Genomic DNA, 22762 nt, shown 5'->3' on the forward strand with positions numbered 1-22762 from the left:
CATGACAGAAATAGGGGAAAGAAGTAGAAAACGGGGTGATTGAACCGACAGAGAAACAGGTTGAAATAATTTTTCTTTACTTTCTTCTTCTCTCTCCCCCTTTTTTTTTTTCTCCCTTTTCCCTCAGCTTCAGTTCTCCCTCAACGGGGGAGGAGGCTGTGGGCTGCTGCGTACTCAGTGCCGGAATGAGGAGTCATTGGGCTTGAGCCGAGCCAGAGGTAGCTTTCTCCTCCCGGTGTCATTGCTGCAGCCTCCAGTGCACGGTCCCTAGTCCCTCAGCCACCTCTCTTCCCGGTGCAAAATCGCCTGCAAAGACAGCAAAGCCGCCGCAGAAGTTGCCGGGCAGAAGACTCCGGAGGCATTGGCTCAATAACTTTTCACGTCATTTTCTGCTCTGGAGCTCCTTCTCGCCTCGCCTCGCAGCCTTTCCCACCGCAAATCACCAGTGCTCATGGGGCAGGGGAAGAGGAGCTTGCAGCACTGAGCAGAACCGGACCCGAGCCCGTGATGTCCGGCACCAAATTGGAGGAATCCCCCCCTTGTCGCAACTGGTCAGCTGCGTCGGAGCTGAATGAAACTCAAGAGCCTTTTTTAAATCCCACTGACTATGACGACGAGGAATTCCTGCGGTACCTGTGGAGGGAATACCTACACCCGAAAGAATATGAGTGGGTCCTGATCGCAGGGTACATCATCGTGTTCGTCGTGGCTCTCATTGGGAACGTCCTGGGTGAGTCTCGTCCTGGGCAGCCCTCCAAATGGTTGTCACCTCCCCTCCGCCACAGACTGCAAAGGCTGAAGCCCCCTCCCTCCCCCTGGGATGTAAACAAAGAGGTCGCTGCTCTCACGGTGGGGTTTTCTACTAAAAAAAAAAAGTTTTCTGATTTAAGGAACCAGGATAGAGCTCTGGAATTGTTATTCCTTTTCCTGCAGGAATAAGAGGGAAGCCCCGTTTCTTTTGCGTGCACCTAGGTCACAAGCGCCAGGAGAGGGGCAACAACAGGAGTGTCCAGGTGGATTTTGTTGAGTGTGGAGGCATTAGTCACTTTTTTGTAACATGGCTAGGTGTTTCAGGGGGGTTGTGGAGAGGTAAAACATGTAGAATGCGAAGCCAAGCCCGGAATTTTTTTTTTTTTTTTTTTAAAGCAAGCTCTCTTTGGCTGTTGAAGTCACAAAGGATTTGTGATCTAGGTAGAGTGCCCTTTGGCAAGGAGGTTTAGGCTACCGTCAAGAAGTGGTAATGAAAGGGCACAGGGTGCAGACAGGGGCAAACAGGGATGTGAATTTAGGCTCTGAAGGTGAATTAAACAGGAACAACATGCCAGCAGCAAGAAGGAGGGGCATCTGAGAAAAGTAGCAAAGAGATCGCAATCATTCATCCCTTCAATCATTCATTTATTCATTCACACTTTATTCAATATTTTTTTCAGAGCATACTAGGTACCAGGCTCAGGAAATATTTGTATTAACTGCTTTTCCTTCCCTAAGATGAGACCAGGCTTAATCCTGAACTCTGTAATTGTCCCTATCTAGATTTGTATACATACCTAGATTCCCTAGCTCCCTCTCAATCCCCTCACAATTTCTGGGGGTTGGGGGTAGGATGCTTTGGCGATATGATGGCTGTGGTGATGGTGGTTATTATAGCAGGAGGGGAATCCGCTTAAGGAAAAGGAGCTTTGGAAGGGAGGGAAGACTTAAAATAAATTGTGAATGGAAGGAGCGTGTACCTGAATGGAGAGTAGGAGGTGTTCAGGATGCAGAGGGCAGTGTGGAGAAGTCTCTGTTGAAAATGAAGGGGAAGGAGGGAGGCTAAGGGAAGATGCTCTTGATTTTCAGTTATAAAAAGGGGGAAGGTGAGTGAAGTGTGATAGGCTGGGGGGCTTTGAAGTCAAAAGCAAAGGATTTGTAGCTGCAATGGAGGATGATAAGGAACCTATCAGGCTTTCAGCAGTAGCCTGATTTTGCCGTCCCTCCCCGAGTGAGCAGGTCTGGTAGGAGCATCCAAAGTAGTCTCTCACAGATTCAGCAGGCAGAGCCGCTGATTGTGTGTGACTGAGAGGAATTCTTGAGAGAGTTAGTGGCATATTACTTGTTGAGAGCGGTAAGAAGTCTCTGGGAACTTTACTTGTCTCTTTCTATATTATTTTCATGCTAAATATTTTCCTTTTATTGATTTTTTAAAGGTAAACATCAGGGAGAGAATCTTTTTGGGATGCAGGCAAAGTGAATGAAGGTGGAAATACATATCCTTAGGCCCTGAGGTTACAAGGCTTTAAATGATAACACCCTTTTCCTTGCTTCCCTTCTTCTTGCCATCCATCTTTAGGGTTACAACTATTAAGACACACGGTCACTCACATAGCAACACTTTACCGCATTATGCAAAAAGTTAATATGTAAATAATCCAAACTGAACATCTATTTTGTACCTACTGTGTCCCAGACCCTTTTACATATACTCTCTGACTTAAAAATCACAATAACCCACATTTTACAGAAGACACAAGACTTAGAGAAAATGACTTATTAAGGGACATGATTCAGATTCAAACCCATTTATTTCAACCTCACATCCAGAACTCTCTTTCTCTGTTGCCATCCCACTCTAGAGCTAGAGGGAATTTTCTGGTCTCGGTTGCCTGCACACCTATTTAATGTGCTTCCTGATGTCCCCTGCATATATGTCCACTGTCAATAAATTACTGTGAGGGCTTAATGGCACTGCCATTCTCTCCATCAATAAACCTATCCTGGGAAGAACATGATTGCACTGCAGTAGAAATATGACTTTTTTTTTTTTTTTCAGGAACAGCTACAAACTGTAACTATTTCCCTTCCCTCATTTTATTTCAGGCATTATTTCTGTGATAAAATGTGTCCCTTTTTGCAGTTATTTCATGTAGGTTTGCAAAGACCTGTGTTGCATAGCCTTCATATCCTAATTGTATTGTGTAGAGGTACACATCTGCTAGCCTGGGGAATTTTAGTCTCAAGAAGTAAACACTTCTATGATTAAGGCTACTGGTTTCATAATTTCAGGGAAAAGAGCACTGTCCACAACCCACAGTGCTGAAATGGCTAATTCCACTCAGCTTTCCAGCTTTTTAAACTTACTCAAAGTACTGTGCTCTTAAGATACTGATAGCTATTTAGTTCAAGACTGAATAACACTGAAATCCTCTTTGGCTGAACTGAACCCCATTCTTTACAGACATATTCCCTGAAAGCTGATGCGGTTTAGGTTTGACATTTGAACAAATGAGTAGTGTCATTACTCACACACAACTTCCTGCTCTTTGATGTCACTGTCAAACTTGCAAAACGGATTAGATGGAGAATTGCTTTTTTTGCCCCTTTGGTATAAGTAATCTTCTGCAGAGAGTGACAGGACAAGAAATCACATTATTCATGCAAGATAAAGAGGCTACATTAGGTATGAAGGTGAAATACCAGTCTAGGCAGCAGATGTAATCCTTGCTCCTTCAGGGTCCAGTCACCATTTGCACTTTCAAAATCTCAACCTTGTTGACCTTGCAAATGTAATGCCATCAGTTAGAAGTCATTTCCCCCACAATGTCCTATTGTGATGTGATGTACCAGGATAGTCCCTCAACAGAATGACAAAGTCTTGATTGTTTCTACCTCTTTGTCTTCTCCACACAGTCCTTCTCTCTCAGTAAGACCCCCTCTACACTGTCAAGTGCTTCTTCCCAGAGATGGAAAGCAGTCCCCTAGGGGAAAAAATTGAGACAAAACTCATTTACGATAAGGTATAAATCACTCTAGATATAATTTCAACAGTATTTGAATTTTAATAGGAGATACATAATGCATGTATCATTATGGAATTTTAAGCCCTAGGGAGGAGGATGGGGCAGGGTTTTCTTTGGAAGGGTGTTTTACCAATAACTGCAAAATCATGCCAGATATAACCTATTCCTGAGTATGTTTTTTTTTTTACTATAGCCAAGTAGATGTATCTACTTATTTGACAAGTACATTTTGAACAATAGTGTGTATTTAAAATTAATATGTGTGTTGTGGAGGGTCTTTGGGACACTTGAAGGAATGTATTTGATGCAATTCCTACTCATGTTTCCTTCAGTTGAAACTAAAGGAAGAGTTGGATTTTGTCAGTTCAGAAATTTAAAAGCTTGGAAAAATGAACAATTCTACACCTGACTGTCTTAGTTCTGCACCCAAAGATATCATAATTTCCACCTGGCATTCTTCCCTGTTGTTGTCTCCATATGAAAATGGGGAAGCTATCAACAAATGTAGATGTCATTCCATCTGTGCTTCTCCCTTTGTGTATGACCACTATTGAGCAAGTTATTGAGATTTGCAAGTCTGGTTTTTTTTTTTTTACAATTGCAACATAAGGTTGATAAGGCCCTGCCTTGTAGAAATATCATGAGGATATAGCAGTATTTTCTATATAGAGATATAGAAGGAAAGTTTATAAAAAATATATATATATATGACACTAAGTGATGCCAATTTCCATCCCTTTGTTGCCAACATTGAAATCTCTCCTTGATGTGATTTGCAGCCTTCTTCTGCCTCCGTGGTCAGTCTGTAGCTCTGTCGCTCTTTATGGCCTCTGTTCTAGCCTTTTCTTAATTGTGTTTTCCTAAAAGGTGTCAGTGGGAAGCAGTTGGCACATGTTACTCTCTTCCATACCAACTCTGCAAGGTGTTTTTGTGTCTTCATATAGACTGCTTAATATTGCCTTCCCACCACTCCATGAAAGCCATTCCTGACTCTCTTGATCATTTTTATCTCTTTCTCTCAATTTAAATTTGCCTTCACTGGGTTTCTTTCATTCAGAGATTTGGAATTGTTGGTTAGTCTATCATTATCTCTCTCTATCACACATACACACACAGACACACACACACTATGTTGATATAACTTAATTAAAGTACACTGCCCATTAAAGAATTTACCCATTAATATTTATGATAAAAATGGGTCGGTAGGATGGGGAGAATATTTGTGCATAGGGTTACTTCTTACAGAGCTAGTCCTATGTCCCAGATGTTGAAATGGCAGAGTTTCAAATTTCTTCCACTCTTAAGCCTATAAGACATTTTTGCTTCTCCCACTGCCTAATCCAGCTCCATAAATATTTGTGAACCCACCCTTTCTTACACAGAAAGCAGGAAGAGGTCTGATATAATGCATTATTCATCCCTATGAAAACCCAACAGAAGTCATGCATAGTGACTGTAAGAGGTAATATTAGCCATGAAGCTTTATGCCTGTTATGTGTTTTTAGTTACAGACTGCAAAACGTACTTATCTGAGTGTGAATTAAACTGATGCCTCCTTGATTTTGCTAAAAACCATAACCGCTTAGTTTTACTTGGTAAAATGAATCATGTCTTCAAATTGAACAGATCCCAGTGATAACTTTTTAAGTGGCTATGTTATAGATAACTGCAGCATTTATCATAGATGTACGATAATGAGAATAACATGTGCTAATGATAATTTAATTCTAACAGATTCTTCCTACATTTGAAAAAATATGAGCAAGGTGAAATTATGAAAAGCTACCCATCATCAAAAGAAGTCAAATCTCAAAAGTCAAATATGAATTAATGCAATGTTCCAACTTTTCTAAGTTCCCTTGGTTTTGTTGCTGCTGTTGTTAGTTACCATCTAGCCAATTCCAGCTCATGGTGACCAAGTGGACTGTGATCCATGGGGACCCCACCTGTGCAAGGTAGAACTGCTACATAGGACTTTCAAGCCTGTGAACTCTCAGAAGCAGATGGCCAGGCCTGTCTTCTGAGACACCTCTGTATGGGTTTGAACCACCAATTTTTTGGCTAGTAGTTGAGTATTTAAGTGTTTGTGCAATCACGGGATTTCCTCTTGGTTTTAGTAGGTCATAAATATGTTTTTCATGTATTTGTATGAATTTTAATTCTTTTGCATTTTAGATTATATTGTGATTGCTCATGCAGCACAGCTATGTTAGTGTTCCAAAAATCAAAAACCAAACCCTTTGCCGTTGGGTGTTTTAAAGTCCCTGAGTTTGCACTCAGCTCCTCAGATTTCGGGAGCATCCACAGTGGGTATTATTTCATTCATGAAAAAAAGAAAGTTTCATCTTTCATTCTGTAATATTCCCAGCATATCCCACACCCCTGGGGATGCTGGCCTGGTTAAGTGATGGCTTACTAGTACTGTTCAGTCAAAGGCATGTGATGGATAAAGCTGAGGGTATCTGTCTTCAGCTCCTCTTTTCACAGCAAAGGAAAGGCAGATGTCTTTGCCAGCCTCCACTCCTAAGTATTGTGGTGATGCCTCACAATAGTCTTGCAGGAAGAGATCAAAAGTTTTGTTTTACAAATGAGAAAAAGGAAAGTTTAGTCGGGCAGTAAGTGGCAGCCTTAGGCTTCAAATATGGATTTATCAGGTCCCATCCATGATCTACACTTGTCCCATTACTTCATTCTGTCTCTCTCCTCAGCTTCAAACTCTGACTGGAGAAGCACAGGAGAAAGGAGGGCGAAAGTGATGCTGAAGCGTATCCTCTAGACTATTTACACAGTCGGTCTGGCATATTGCTGTGCTATTTCTCTGATGGACTCCATTTCTTTAGCTATGCTGATGAGTTTATTTGATAAGCTAATTAAGGTCAGGCTTGAGTTACTTTAAAAGAGAAAATTTGAAGGTAAAACAGGTGCTGCCAAAAATGCTTTTGTCTGCTAGGGTTGGGGAGGTGACTCACTGGAAAAAATGTTAGATAATTGTGGCCAAGGATTATTTTGTTATTGAAAGTTCTGTGGTTAGACACAATTGAAGGCTGAAAGCCTCATCATTTAAGACCTCAGATGATATACAGATCTTTTATTTCCTTTCTCCGTTTCCAAGGATAGTCATGCATTTTACTTTAAAAATATAATTAATGTTTACTTAAAAAAAATAATGTGTTTCTATTGATTTTTCTGATCAGGTCAATCTTTACATCTCATGGTAGATTTCTGACACCTAATAAACTGTAAGATAATAAACGTTTCTTGTTTTCAGCCACTAAGTTTTAGGGTCCCAGGCGTCTTTGGATGGCACAAAAGGGTAAGCACTGGGCTACTCACTGAAGGGTGGGTGGTTTAAACACACCCAGAGGCGTGTTCAAAGGCCTGGAGATCTGCTTTCAAAAAGTCACAGCCACGAAAACCTATGGAGGGCCATTCTACTCTGAAACATACTGGGTTGCCAAGAGTTGGAATCGACTCAATGCCAACTGGTTAGTTAGTTAAACTAGAAGTTTTGGGGTAAGTTGTTATAAAGCCTCTAAAATTGTCATGATGGGGGAACAGTGAAGTGGGAAACATATACCAGCCCTTGCCTCCCTTGGCCAAGAAGCAACAAATACCAGCCATATTCATAATCATTTGACCAAAACTAATCACAATGTATCAACCCAACTGCAAGGAGACTCGGAAATGTGAGGGAACCTTGCCTCTGCTACAGAATCCATACAATAATTAAATGTGTTTTATCTTGCATAGTCTCAGAACAAGGGATTTACAGGAACCAAGTACTTAATAGTGTAAGGCAGAATAAGCTGATATATTCATTTCACATTTTGGATCTCTTCCAATTGAAGTAATTGATAATATAGAGAGACTTTGTGCCAATTACTATGCTAAGGACTGAGGATACAAAGACAATAAAGCCTGAGATCAAGGAACCTACACTCTGGTTGAAGATACAGACAAAATGTATAATCTCAATATAACATGGCAAGTGCTATGATAGATAGGCGCACAGGATACAGTGGAAGCATATGAGAAGGGCAGTTAGTTGTATTTGAGGGATTAGAGAAAGATCTAGGAGGAGATGTCACCTAAATTGAGTTTTAATGGATGAATTCAAGTTACCCAGGTGAGAAAAATTGGGTAAGGATGTTCTAAGCAGAGGAAACAACTTGAGCAAAACCAAAGAGGCGTGAAATAACATGGGCTATGAAGAGAATGTTAAGCAATTGGATAACTCCAGTGTTAGTGCAGATGGGGAGACTCTGGAGACAAGGCCAGAGCTGAAGACAAGGGTTGGGTCAGGAAAGGCTTTGTGTACCATAGTCAAGATCTGGGTTTGACACCACAGTTTAATGCGAGTCATTAAAACATTTTAAGGACAGTGTTGTCATTAGTTTGTATTTTAGATGGCAGGAGTGTGGGAGCAGTGTAGAGGACAGTGCAAAGGGATCAAGACTTATAAAGAGCTTTATAAGCTCTTTATAAGTCTTGTTTGTCAGATCAGCGCCCTGTTTGTGGCTGATCTAATGAATTAAATGTGAAAAAAATTATACTAAAAGGCATAATCCAAATCCTTTATTTATATTTACTTCCAGGAGGCTTTTGACATGCTGAATAAAGAAAGCATGAAAGGAGAAAGGAAGAAAATAAATGAGGAGGAAGTAGAAGGATAAAAAGATAGGAAAAAACTTGTTATATTTAAATTTGAGAACTATTTTTTATTTAAAATATTTATTCATTATTTCTTTTCTGGAAGGTATATTTATGAACCTTAATATTGCATGTAATAGTGCTATTGGTATGGTCCAATACCCTATAGATTTCACTAAAATCACTTCTGTAATAACTATTGGGATTTCGGTAGTTCACTATACACCAAACCATCCCTCATTTTGGCTTTTAAGTCATGTTTTGACCTATACTGAAACGCAAAAGATGAGAAATTTGAGACCTAATGAAAATTTTTCATATTTTCCAAATAAATCCTTAATCTTATATTCCAAATTACTTACAACTTTTAAAGTATTCTCATTTAAAAATTGATTTAAATGGCATTTATAACGTTCATATAATCAATGAAGACATCACAATAGCCCCGAGTCTGCCCTTATGGAATTTCAGTGCACATTTCTCTACAGGTTGTCATGGCAACACACTTTAAATTTCTAAAACTACTGGTTAGTTTAAGAACTTTTATTTGCTATTCTCAGCTCACAATGGGAATATGGCACTGATTAAAAATCGTAACATACTTTCCTAGATTCTCAGTGAGTGAGTGTTTATCCCTACTCATAATTCTAAAATGAATTTATAAGGCTTGCAAGAGTGCTTTGTAACCATGTGGGGTCTTGATTTTATTACTACATTGCTAGAAATGTGGCCAGAAAGCTACCAACTCTAATAATTTGTTTCAATAAATCAGAATGAATTTGATGAGTCATCCACTTTGGTAGAGAACAATATTGCTTATAAATGCCATTTCGAAGAATATGATTTGTGCTTTTTAAAATGCCAAGATAGTGCTAATCTTTCTCCAAAAGGAATGGGAAGGTATGGTTACATGTTTACAAAACCATTTTGTCATTGTGCGAAACTGAATAACTTTTCATTTTAAAAAAAACTGCTGAAAACTTGATCTCCCCTATTAGAATACTTGACACAAAAGTTACCCAGTTTTAGAAAGTCTAAAAACAAATACATTAACAAATTTTACTGCCTAGTTCAGGCAAAGGACTTCAGAGCCATTGGGACATTTATATGCTTGGGCTCAATTTATATTTTGGACACAGGAAAACCTAGAAAGACCTTATTCTTTAAAATCATCATAAATGGTGATGATGACTCAGATTCCTGAAAGTCAGTAAGATTACCCTAGCTTATACATTTATGGTTTCCGCCCTACCCACCCTCCCGCCCCCGCCATAATGAACTTTGTGAACTGGTCGTTGACAAGAAGCCAAACTGTCTCAGAGGAAAAGGGAAAAATAGGAATTTAAGAACTAAAAACACATAAATAAAAAAACATGCATACACACACACACACAAGCACACACACGCACACACGCATTATGGAGACTGAATGAGACGACTATTTTAATACATTCCAGTTTATTTCCTTCAGGATTAAAAAGCTATCTTTCAAACTTTGAAAACGCCAACAGCTGAATATAAGGCCTTGAGGGGCTTTACAAAGTCAAAGAATATAGGAAACTATCACCTGAGTAAATGCACTATACAGACTTTAAATCAAAAAACCAAACCCGTTGAGTAGAGAAGATTCCGACTCATAACGACTCTAGAGGGCAGAGTAGAACTGCTCTGTAGAGTTTCCAAGGAGCAACTGGTAGATTTGAACAATCAACCTTTTGGTTAAAGCCGAGTTCTTAACCACTATTCCACCAGGGCTCCATAAATATACTAGGTATGAGTAAGACACCCATATAAAAAGGAGCACCCCTTGGGTGCTTGATCATCATAGCATAATTTCTTTCCCTTGAACAGGCTGCATCTATTCTGCTTCAGAGGCTTTACACTTGCTCTGCCCCTCCCACGACTAGCTTCTGCCCAGCACACATGTCAACTTGTCAGAGGTATCTCAGAAGGCCCAGTCTAAATCACTGTCCCTCTTGATATATTACCATATCATTCCATTTTATTTTCTCCGTAGTGCTTATTTCTGTTCAAAATTACATTAGTTGTTTATTTTTTTCATATTTCAAATGATCTCCTATATGTAAAATGCAATTTCCATGAGAGTAGTTTCCTTGTATTTCCTGTTAGCAGTTGTGCCCTCAGTGCCTAGAATAGTGCCAGGTATGCAGCAAGTTTTATCTTAACAAATGAACTCAAGTTTAAACTTTTACCAGAAAAAGTACTTTAGGTACAAATACATTTTTAAGACTAGGCATTACAAACTTTAAATTTCTTCTATATGAATATTTAAAATATTATTAAGCCTCAGCAATTCAAATTATGTGATATTTTTGGTCTATATCTTAAGGAGTGCACACACATTTATATATTATATAAAAAAAAAAAATTTTTTTTTTTGTATATAGTATATAGTATATATAGTATATAGTATATAGTATATAGTATATAGTATATAGTATATAGTATATAGTATATAGTATATAGTATATAGTATATAGTATATAGTATATAGTATATAAAAAAAAAGTATATAGTATATAGTATATAGTATATAGTATATAGTATATAGTATATAGTATATAGTATATAGTATATAGTATATAGTATATAGTATATAGTATATAGTATATAGTATATAGTATATAGTATATAGTATATAGTATATAGTATATAGTATATAGTATATAGTATATAGTATATAGTATATAGTATATAGTATATAGTATATAGTATATAGTATATATTATAGTACTGAGGCAATGATTATGTAATACCATTTGGAAAATCTCTCCCTAGCGCTAAGATCATTTTGATACCATGAAGCTATTTCGCTCTTCTCGTGAGGAGCAAATGGGGTTTACAAACTGTGGCAGTTCTTTTATTTTCCTCAAGCAAGGTACACTAAGGTCTTTCCCCAAGTAATATGCTACATCTCTGCAGTAACTAAGAACTTATGCAAAGCCTCTTTGTTTCAAAATCATTCTTGGTTGTTTTTATGTTTCTATAAAAATCTAAAGAAACATTTGACCATCAACTTCCCTGATGAGTTAAGATAGTTTTGACTGAGTGTTACCATGAATCCATACTTTCTATGATAACCAAAACCACACTTATCCCCATCTGAGCCAAGGATATTTCATATACGTCCACAGAAGCCCAACTTCAGAAATCGTCTATCATTCTCCCCCATTGACTGTGACTTATGCCAATTCTAAGGCTCTGAGCTATTCAGGCAATTGAAAAAGAAATCACACTGTCGGGGGAGCATAAGCATAACGTTAGTAATAGCTAGACATTTCTAGACACTTCATTTAATAGGAAAGAAGGGAAACAATAAATTTCTTTGATCAATTCTGGCCCTCAATTTTTTTTTAAACAGCCATCTAATTATAAATTAGAAAATAAATAAATAATAGTACAGCCTTGCCCAGAAAAGGGAGGCATCACTAATTCTAGTAGACCCTCAATCAGTAACATTGAACCAATTTTATTAATATTTTCCCATAATTGTGAATCAAGTGAAGGATAGCAGAACTTAGGAGTTGTGCTTTTTGGAGTCGTTAGAGAATTGAAATCAACTGGATGGCAGTGGGTTTGGTTTAGTATAGAGCCTAAATTACATAATTCTTTCAACAAAAGCATTTGTCAAACACTGTTAATCCTACAACCAGTGTAATAGAGGCTATTATTGGTTCCTTTTCCCAGACAGTGAAATTTAGTATTAGAGAGCTGCTATTGTGTTAGTTGTCTGTAATAGTTTAACATATTACCACTTGACCTCCCTATTCCTGAACGGTAACTAAATACAGTGCTTTGTTCCCCACTTCCATTTGTCCCTTGATAATACATCCCTGCTACTCTGCATAACAAGCTGAAAAACATGATCTGTAAAATTTAAGGGAGACACAATTCTCATGCACATTTTCTGATAAACTCAACTGAGAAAGACTTGAGTTCCCATGGCTAATCTCTACTGTCTCAATGATCTGTGACCGATTGTAGGTACCTGGTCAGAGAGATCAGAGAGGAAGAGGAATGAGGAATGGAGGAGCAAGAGTCAAGTAAAGCATAGATTTTATCTCTTAGGAAAAAGGAGGGGAGGTTCCTTAGGAAGTTCTGAGTGCTGAGTCACTGACAGCAAAGAATGGAAGCGTCTGTAGATTGTTGGTTTGAAGTCATCCAAGCAAGTTTTTATCATCCCTGTAGAGGTAGAAGCATTGTACAGCAGCAGAAGACTCAGCCCATCATAGTAGCAAAAGGAGCACAGAAAAATAAAGCAGCCTGAACCAACACTCTGGCTTTGTAGGGTTTATCTAATTTGGAGCTATTTCCTTTTCTTATTTCATTCAGCAAATATTTATTGAACACCCATAACATGTAACCTGCTCTGTTACATTCTGTGGAGGAAATACAGAAGTGAATGAGGCATGGTCCCTACTTACAAGGAATTTCTAATGTTATGGGGGAGACTAGCATATAAACAGCAGCCTGTACTACCAGGGTTATTGAAGAAACACAGGCTAAGTGTTAGAACATTGAAGCACAAAAGTTGGATTCTGATTTGTAGTAAGAATTACTTTTTCACTAACTGTTGTCTTCAAGTCGGTTCCGACTCACAGCTACCATACAGAACAGAGTAGAACTGTTCCATACGGTTTCCAAGGAGTGGCTGGTGGATTTGAACTGCTGACCTTTTGTGGTTAGCAGTCAAGATCTTAACCACTGGTATTATTGACTTGTGAGTATAATTTTAAAAGATCCCAAAGAGGGAAAAGAAAGTCTGTCTCAGTTGATGAAGTAGTAAGAGTAAAATTATGATGGACTGAAAAACACATAATTTTGCATAGGCCATGCAGAAAAAAAATCATTCAGGAAATTTCAATAAAAAGTTAAGTCTTTAGTGCACTTTTCTGGTAATAAGAACTTTTTCAAGTAGTAGGAATTTAAGCTCCTCTGACGCTTTTTGTTACTTCCATGGTCTTCTTTATTCTGTGGGTATCTGAATCACTCTTATCTTTAGTGTCGTGTCATGGTAGATTGGAATAAATGAGTTTTGAAATCCCTGGAGTTATTTGAAAATGACTTTGTTCTGATCCCTCAGAGCTTCCCAAAGGAAGATTATGCTAACGGCAATGGTAAAAAAAAAAAAATGGTAAGAACGGGTTAAACTTATGGGAGACCAGAGACTTGGGAACCAGTTAGAAGCCTGTCAAGGAAGTAGAAATAAATACGACAAAAAAAAAAAAAAAAATGAAACAAATACATAAGACACTCCGGAGGTAGAAATCGGCAATTCATCAGATATGAGGAATGGATAGCAACAGAAAAGAATCTGCTGATTAATAGGAGTTTTTGGCAGACGAAAGTGGGGTGATTGTCCTGTTTGTGTTTTTCTTAAGAGAGACAGGGAATGCCAAAAGAAAAGTAACTGGGGTGAATAGACAGGTCATGACGAATTTGCCCAGGTGCAGACTGAGTTTGAAGTGCGAGAGGAGTATCCACGCGAGAGGAGTATCCATGTGCACTAGCCAGCAGGAAATAAGACTTGTTCCCCAACACCATTCAGTTTGCTAAATTGAGGTTTTTTTTTTTTTTTTTTCCCCCTTTTTGTGTGGCTGTGCAAGCAAAATATGCAGTTTATGTGAGATTTGCTTAGATAATGTATTTGGAACAATTAAAAACACACAAGAGAACCTGTTAACGGATACATTGAGAAGCAAGACCTCTGTGCTGTGTTAAATAAACAGGAATTCATTGTTCAAAACATATTTACTGTGCAAGTATAGCAGCAAATAAAATAGATAAAACTCCTTCTCTTAGGGAACTTATATTTTAGTGGTAATATTTAGAATATATTTTGAGAGAAGAACCAACAGAATTTGCTAATGGATTGCATATGGAGAGAAAGAGAAGAGTTAACTTTTTTTTATGCCAAGTTGGTGTATGGTGATGTCATTTAATGAGATATGGAGTCCTGGGGGAAGAGCAAGTTTGAAGGACGGGGAATCAAAAATTGTTTTGAAACATGTTAATCTTGAGATAGTGATTAGAAATACAGGAAGGTGAATAGTAGCATTTATATATAAATAAGGAGCTCAGGTAAGAAGTCAAGTCTGGCGAAATAAATCTGAGATTTATAACCAATATAGCCTTTTATGTCCATACCTTATTTCATATTTCCCATAGATATCAAAAGCTACAGAAGATATTGCATAGCAAATAAATATTTTTTCTTACAGATTATTTTACTTTTGGTTTTCTCCTGTGTGAATTCCTCACAGCCATATTTCCTTAAAAGGATCATCTTTTGAATTAAGCAAAAACAAAACAAAACAAAAACAGGTATACCCAACCCAGTGCCGTCAAGTCGATTCCGACTCATAGCGATCCTATAGGACAGAGTAGAACTGCCCCATAGAGTTTCCAAGGAGCGCCTAGCGGATTCGAACTGCCGACCCTTTGGCTGGCAGCTGTAGCACTTAACTACTACGCCACCAGGGTTTCCCAAAACAGGTATACATGATAAAAGTTCTGATTTCAGGAACAACCTCTGACTTGTTGAGTCAGAATTCCAGGAATAGGAGTCTCTGTAATCTACATTTTAAATACTGCCCCAGTACACTAAATAGGAGGATCCCTGCCTGAGGGAAAAGTAAGGGTAGGTCTCCTATTTGAGAAGAGCCAACTGGAAAGCCGTATATTTTTGTACTCTTGCTTCTGCTGATTTTTCAACTTCCATTGGGTTCTTCTTTTGCCTGCTTTTTAACCAAACCCTAGTCCTCGTCCCCATACTTCCTTCATGAACTCTTTTTCCAGTTTGCTTGTCTTCTTTCTTTCCCTCACATTCTTTCTTTCTCTAAGCATTGGAATAAAATGAGTAGCTTAAATAAACAACCAATGGTATAGACAAGAAAGTAGAAATATTTAAAAATATTTTTTATGCCTCTGTTGCCCTTATTTTTACTGTTATCTTGCTTTCATCAGTCTGGGATTTAAATTTATATTATGTTGTAAATATCTAGCTTACAGAGAACCTGTCATTTGGTGTTAACATTTTCATTTCCTCAGAATAGTACCAAATCCTCTTTTTTCTTAGTTTAGGATGAAAGGACTACTCTATCACTAGGGGAGGAGGAGAATACCACTTTGTTTTAGAAAACCTCCAACATTGGTATTTTTTTCTCTTCTTAGATTTAAACCCTGTGGTGAAATGGGTCACTTTTGTGTGGCCATTCTCTCCAAGGTCTTGTAACTCCCACTCACATGAATAGGTGGAAGTATGCAAATAAGGTAATTGTGGCCCACCAGGGGGATTGGATAGCTTGCTAATAATGCAAATAAAGTTAATGGTACCTGCATGGGGATGGAACCATGCAAATACAGTATATAGAACCCTAACAAGGGGATTGGTCAGTTTTGCCATCCTGCTAGGCTTAAAATGAGCCATCCCAGAGGTGGGAGGAGAGGATCTCACTGCCACTAAGGAAGAAGAGCCAGGACTGGAGTATATCCTTTAGACTTGGGAAACTTGCTCTGAGAAGCTCCTGGAACCAGAAGACTGTGAAAGAGACCTGTAACACAGTAGACTACAAAAAGCAGTGACAGAGAAACAGCAGCAGCAAAACCAGGAGACTAGTAGGAGATAACCCCGCCCACAGAGTGAGAAAGCTGAGTGCCTTTGGTCAAGCAGTTTGTTTGCTGATGGTGGAGTGGGGTGCCTTGGGGCACTTAACAGTGGAGCTAAGAGAGCTTTGTAACACTTCCCCTAGCAAGGCACAGGCTGAGGGTCAGAGAGAGGTGTGCCTGTAGGCACTGCTGAGAAGTGAATGTTCTGATGGAAAAACCGTATCCTGGAACCTGAACTGAACCTGTTACTTCTTTAATAAACCCCATAATCTTGAGTGTTGTTTATGAATTCTGTGTGGCCATTACAATGAATTAGCGAACCCAAAAGAGAAGTAGAGAGTGCCATGGGAAAGGCAGTTGGAGTCAAAGCTGATGAAGATGGTGGAGAGAGGAGGCAAGCCTGAAGCCTGAACTTTGTCCCGTAGGAATTAGCCTTGGGCTGTTGATCTTGGTTTTCCTTCCCCCTTGGTGGTGGGTTTTTGTGAAGTTAGAGGAGGCAGACACCATACCATTTTTACAAACCCACTTGATGGTCCTATCTGTTGGATTTTTTTTTTTTTTACGTCTGTATATTGCATATGAGAATACCTAGTTCTAAGATGGTTGTGAAAATTAATGAGGATAAAAGAAAATAATGTACGTGAGTGTGCAAGGCATGATACCTAGTCCACAGTAGATTTAAAGAAATGTTTGTTGGATCTAGCTCTTAATAAATGGCAAATGTCTTTGTGTGTGTGTGTGTGTGTGTTTGTGTATCTATGTAAATTGAACCATGAAGACGGGAATTGGTAGCCCTATCCAATGTCAGTAACAAGGGGAGAAGTCTGTTTGAATTTTAAAGAATTAAAATCAGTGTGAATAAAGAAGATATTGGCTAACACTTGGTAAAAAAAGGAAAATACTCTTTCTGAAATATGTTTATTTTCAAAGCCTAAAGAAATTATCTACTACTCTTGTAAGGACCTCCTTTAGGGGCATATTTTCGAAACACGCTTTCCTCTTGCTAATTATCTTCCCACTTTTACCCCTTAAAACATTTGCAGTCTCATGTTGTTACCATATTGGATTAATTTCTTCTGAGTAATCATTTTCAGTAGTGAAGTATAAAATAATGGTTAAGGGGACAGTCTCAAGATTCCACTTCCCAGCACAGTTACAGCCACATGATCCTAGACAAATTTTCTCTTTTCTCTGTGTCCCAGTTTCCTTATCTGAAAAAGGGCACTAAGCATAGTACAGGATCTCTGGTGGTCCAGTGGTTAAGAGCTACAGTGAGCTTTGACTACTAACCAAAAAGTCAGCAGTTTGAGTACACCAGTCGATCTTTGCAAACCCTATGGGGTGATTCTACTCTGTCCTATAGGATTGCAATGAGTTGGAATTGACTCAACAGCAATGGGTTTCTTTGGCAAAGAGAAGTATACTACATATTATGTTTAATAGTTATGAAAATTAAGTGAATTAATATTTCAAGTGCTTAGAAGAGTGCTTCTCACATGATAAGAGCTATATAATATTTTGTTAAGAATTGCGTCTTAATGTCTTCTGTCAGAATTAAGTATTTTGAATTATAGCTACTCTTAATCAGCATGGATTACCAGACTTTACAGCTTCAGCCTTATGCCTCCTCTGCTTTGCTCTTATCTTTGCTTTATTTGGTTTTATTATTCCATTTTTCATGCCAGTTTAATTTATGCTGTCTTGTAGTATTGCATGTATTTTGGAAAAAAAAAAAGAAGGCACCATAAAACCTTTCTGGGAAAAAGAAGTACAAAATAAACATAAAATAAACATCTAAACAAATTCAAATTCAATCAGAGCGTTTTTGTCAATAAAGTGCTATTAATTAAAGTGCTATTAAAGGAGAGAAAAAAAATTGTTTTAATTGTCCTGAAAACAGAGTAGGTATGTGCAGTGCAGTGAATTAATATAGCCCTTCTAGCCGTAGTCTTTGTGACTCCCACATAAGGATTCGGTGGGACTATGCAAATAAGGTGTATGGAACCTGTGCTGGGCCATGGTTTTCAGTAGTTCAGTAGTTTTCAGTTCCAGTCATCCTCCATTTTGTTATCTGATGTAATTATTCTCCATTTTGTAATATATTTTAAATCTTAGCCTCTATGTCTGTGGCTATTTGGGAGTGAGTTTTCCATTATGTTAATGAGGCAGGATTAGGGTGGGATGTATCTTGAGTCACCACCTTACTAGAGAGTGTGACTCAAGTCACCACCCTTACCCCATTCTCCATTTTTATCACTCTTATTCAAGTCATACCCTTACTTGAATCATATCTTACAAGAGATAAAAGGAGAGAGAAGCAAGCAGAGAGTGGGGATCCATTACCACCAAGAAGATCTAGGAGTGAAACACATTCTTTGAACTCAGGGTCCCTAAGCTGAGAGCTTCATAGACCCAGGAGACAGCTGTAACACTGGAGACAGCACAAGATGGTAACAAGCAGTGGCAAGTGCAGCAGAGGACTGGCAGCACCAGAACCAGGAGACCAGTGGGAGATAGCTCGGTGGGCTTTCAGGCCCACGGAACCAGGTGGCTACAGTGAGTGAGTCAACAAAGGATCAAGCTGAGTGCCTTCAGGCAGGAGGTTTCCCAGCAGAGTGGGGTGCTTCTGAACACTTGTTGGCAGAGCTAAGCTTGCCAATTCATAGAGCGAGAAGGCTGACCGCCTCTGGGCCAAGGCTTACAGACGGAGTGGGATGCCCCCAGCCACTTACTGGCAGAGCTAAAGCGCTTTGTAACCCTTGCCCCAGCAGGGCTGAAGATAGGCTCACTGGCCCAGGGGCTGAGAGGCTTGCCTACAGGCACAGCTGAGGAGCTCTCCTGACCGAAGAACTGTATCCTGAGTTGTGCCTGATCCTCAATTGTAACCTGTTACTACCCTAATAAACCCCATAATTGTGAGTATGTTCTGTGAGTTCTGTGTTGCCATCGGAATGAATTATTGAACCCAGCAGAGAAGTAGAGTGTGTCGTAAGAGGTGCAGCTGGTGTGAGAATTGGTAAAAAGTTTGGAGAGAGGCAGTGTGTCTGACTTCCGTTTCATAGTAATCAGCCTTGGGCTGTTGATCTTGACTCTCCTTCTCCCTTGTGAAGTTAGAGGAGGTCAGATGCCCTACCATGCCATTTTTACAGCATGAAAACAAGAAAGTGCAGTAAAAAGATGACTAGGAGTTTGAGGAGATCAAGGAAGAGCTAGATGTGTGGATTTTTTTGGTGACAACTTTGAAATAATTTAGTTAGGTAACATTTCAAGTAGAGGTAATAATGTGCACGTTACATTGGAACAATTTATTATTGTATTAGGCAAATAATACACTTTTTGTTGTTATTGTTGTACAACTTTACCAAAACAGGGACATTTCAGAAGTCTGAAGTGATAAGCAGAATTCACTGTGTAGTGGAATTAATAGTGCAACGTTTTTCTGTGTTTTCTAATTTATGATTTTCTGTGTGAAGTCAACCTTTCAGAGTTAAAATGAGCATTTTTTCCTTTTACTGTGGCCCCTAGAACCATTAAACAAAATCTGCACACACATTGTTACACATAATAAATGTAGCCAATCAATTACAGCATGGAAAGAATTGAAGGGTTGCTATGAAAACTGAAGATGTTTCATCTCAGAAGTATTATGAAAGACCGGCTTTGATTTAGACCTAGTGGTGCTGATTTATTAAATCATAAATGCCAGGAGTTGGTCATGGAGTGGGTATTAGGATTATGCAAAATTCTAATAACAGTAAAAACCTTTTTAGGCAATAATATTGGGGATATAAAAGTACTGGATGGTAAAGATTAAGATATGGAATAATTCTCTTCCAAGGACTTGTCCACGTTCAGATTTTAGAAATGCAATTTTCACTGAACTATCCTTAATCCTCTGCATGGAAACAATAATCATAAGACTCTAGCAAGCTTTATCTAAACCACTGCAGACAGACAGGTACCTACTCTGTTCTTCAATAGGATGGTAATTTGCAAATATTGTACCTCCAAAGAGTAGGTATTGCCAAAATATTGTGCAAAATTTATAAGACTTGACATATATTTGACTATGGTTGTTAGAGAAGAGGCATTTTCACTTTGAACTGCCACAACTCAGATTCAGAATGTGTAAATTTACAATTTTTCTCTGTACATTTACATATGTGCGTATATACATAAAAACCTGTGTGTACTCATATGTATTTTACGGGATTATCAGTGGTATTTTATGGGATTATCAGTGGTATTAGTTATAGCTAATTTGATTTTCTTTTATATTCAGTTCACACTACCCAAATTTAAAGCTCATATTTTCAGCTTGACAAAAATATTTAGGATCTATCTTGGCTTTTTTTAAGAAAGTCGTTAATTATCTTCCACATTGCTAATACACATCTTCTTCATCTGGATCCCAAGTTTTTGTTTTGTGTTTACTTATAGTATTGATAAATACTGATTGATAAAAATAGTTTAAACTCATTCTTCACTAAATCTAATTTCCTTCCTCTTTTGCAGACAATCTCTAAGTCTTACATATTAATCTACATATTCTGAATATAACAAAGGAATTAGATGTATGTTGTAGTTTGTGTACCCATTTTCTATTTAATATTAAAATTAAGTACATAAAGTTTTATCTTTAGCACCAAGTATAAGAGAAACATGCTCTGGGCTCAGATTTTAGAAGTGAAAAAAATTTAATAAAGGCTTCTGGAATAATGACTGCCACATCACAGGGAGTGGTTCCTTTGGAAACTCAAAGACAACCATTTTCTTGAGAGGAAATGTCCCATTCCACAACCTGGGTCCTGATGTTTTCCTGAGATCTTATCTGGGGTGGTGTGCTACTGTTGAATGGATATAAATTAAATCTAAATAATGTGAGAATATGTATTCATTCATTAATGAAATAATTATTGAGCATTTTTTGATCACCAGATACTTTCCTTGGACTAAAATAAGCAAAGATCACAAAGATAATGTTGTCCTCAAGAAGTTCATGTTATTGTTAGGTGCTACCAAGTTGGTTCTGACTCATAACGACCCTATGTACAACAGAACAAAGCACTGCTTCATCCTTCACCATCCCCACAACCATTGGTATGCTTGAGTCCATTTTTGCAGCCACTGTGTCAATCCATCTCTTTGAGGGTCTTCCTCTTTTTCTCTGACTGTCTACCTTACAAAGCATGATGTCCTTCAGGGACTAGTCCCTCCTGATAACATGTCCACAGTATGAGAGACAAAATCTTGCCACCCCCGCTTCTAATGAGCATTCTGGCTGTACTTCGTCCAAGACAGATTTGTTCATTCTTCTGGCAGCCCATGGTATATTCAATATTCTTTGCCAACACCGTAATTCAAAGGCATCAATTCTTCTTAGATCTTCCTTATTCATTGTCCAGCTTTCACATGCATATGAGGCAAATGAAAACACCATGGTTTGGGTCAGGCACACCTTAGTCCTTAAAGTGACATCTTTGCTTTTTAACACTTTAAAGAGATCTTTTGCAACAGATTTTCCCAGTGCAATGCATCATTTGATTTCTTGACTGCTGCTTCCATGGGTACTGATTGAGGATCAACACATCCATCAGTTTGTCTTACTACGGTGGCTTGCGTGTTCTGTGATGATGAAAGTTATGCCACCAGTATTTCAAATACCAGCAGGGTCACCCATGGTGGACAGGTTTCAGCTGAGCTTCCAGACTAAGACAGACTAGGAAGTAGGATCTAGTGGTCTACTTCTAAAAAAATTAGCCAGTGAAACCTTATGAATAACAGTGGAACACAGTCTGATATAATGCCGGTAGACGAGCCCCTCAGGCTGGAAGGCACTCAAAATATGATTGGGGAAGAGCTGCCTCCTCAGAGTAGAGTTGACCTTAATGACGTGGATGGAATCAAGCTTTCAGTAGGTGTTCATAGTTTCATAAGAAATACAGAAATGCAATATGTTAAAGCAAAGCATGACATAATGTCTGTAATTAAAGAGATACGCGCATGGAACTGAAGAATAGGACCGTATGCATAAAGTAGCTTGATTAGAAAGCAATTGCCTTTGAATCAATTCTGACTCACGGTGTATCAGAGCAAAATTGGGCTCCACAGGGTTTTCAATGACTGATTTTTCAGAAGCAGATCACCTGGCCTTCCTTCTGAGGCATTTCTGGGTAGACTCCAGTCCCTGTTTGTACCACCCAGGGACTTTGCTTGATGGATAAGAAGGAAACCTCATTCCTACAGGAGATCAGAGAATCATAGAATCAGATAAAAGGAAAGGCAAAGGAAGAAGAAAAAAGTTCTTTAGAGCCTGGACTCAAACAGGTCAAACTCTTGCCTTCTCCAATTTTTGTTATGTTCAGAGTGACAGAAATGTCTCTGGTCTTCAATTTGATGTGTGTGTGTGTGTTTTCTCCTGCTCCAAGTGGCAATTCTTGAAGTTCATTTACTTCTCCAGCAAACCAGAGTTTCTGAAGGGATACCTATTTCCTCCTACCCCGTACCATTCTCCTGTTTTAACTATGAGACTTGATCAAAGTTATCATTACCTCCAGATCTCTAATCAAATATCCTAGTTTGGTTTTCTATGTTTACTGTCTTTTTAATTGCTTTTAAAAATGTCCATAGTTAGCATCACTAATTTTATCGATGTCAGGGCTACAATGCTAGAGAGTAAATTCCATTAATGAATAAGTTAATAC

At 38.4% G+C, this 22762-nt stretch overlaps 1 protein-coding gene across 1 annotated transcript in view; it reads left to right on the forward strand.

Moving 5' to 3' along the window:
- Positions 1 to 228: 228 nt before the first annotated feature.
- HCRTR2 (hypocretin receptor 2) overlaps positions 229 to 22762 on the forward strand; it is a 123787-nt gene continuing 101253 nt past the window's right edge. Inside the window, exon 1 of the mRNA XM_049894593.1 lies at positions 229 to 730. Coding sequence (XP_049750550.1) covers positions 508 to 730 — 223 coding nt within the window. The 5' untranslated portion in view covers positions 229 to 507. The remainder of the gene's footprint in view (positions 731 to 22762) is intronic.

This window comes from Elephas maximus, chromosome 1, assembly GCF_024166365.1.
Source record: "Elephas maximus indicus isolate mEleMax1 chromosome 1, mEleMax1 primary haplotype, whole genome shotgun sequence".
Classification (NCBI taxonomy): Eukaryota; Metazoa; Chordata; class Mammalia; order Proboscidea; family Elephantidae; genus Elephas; species Elephas maximus.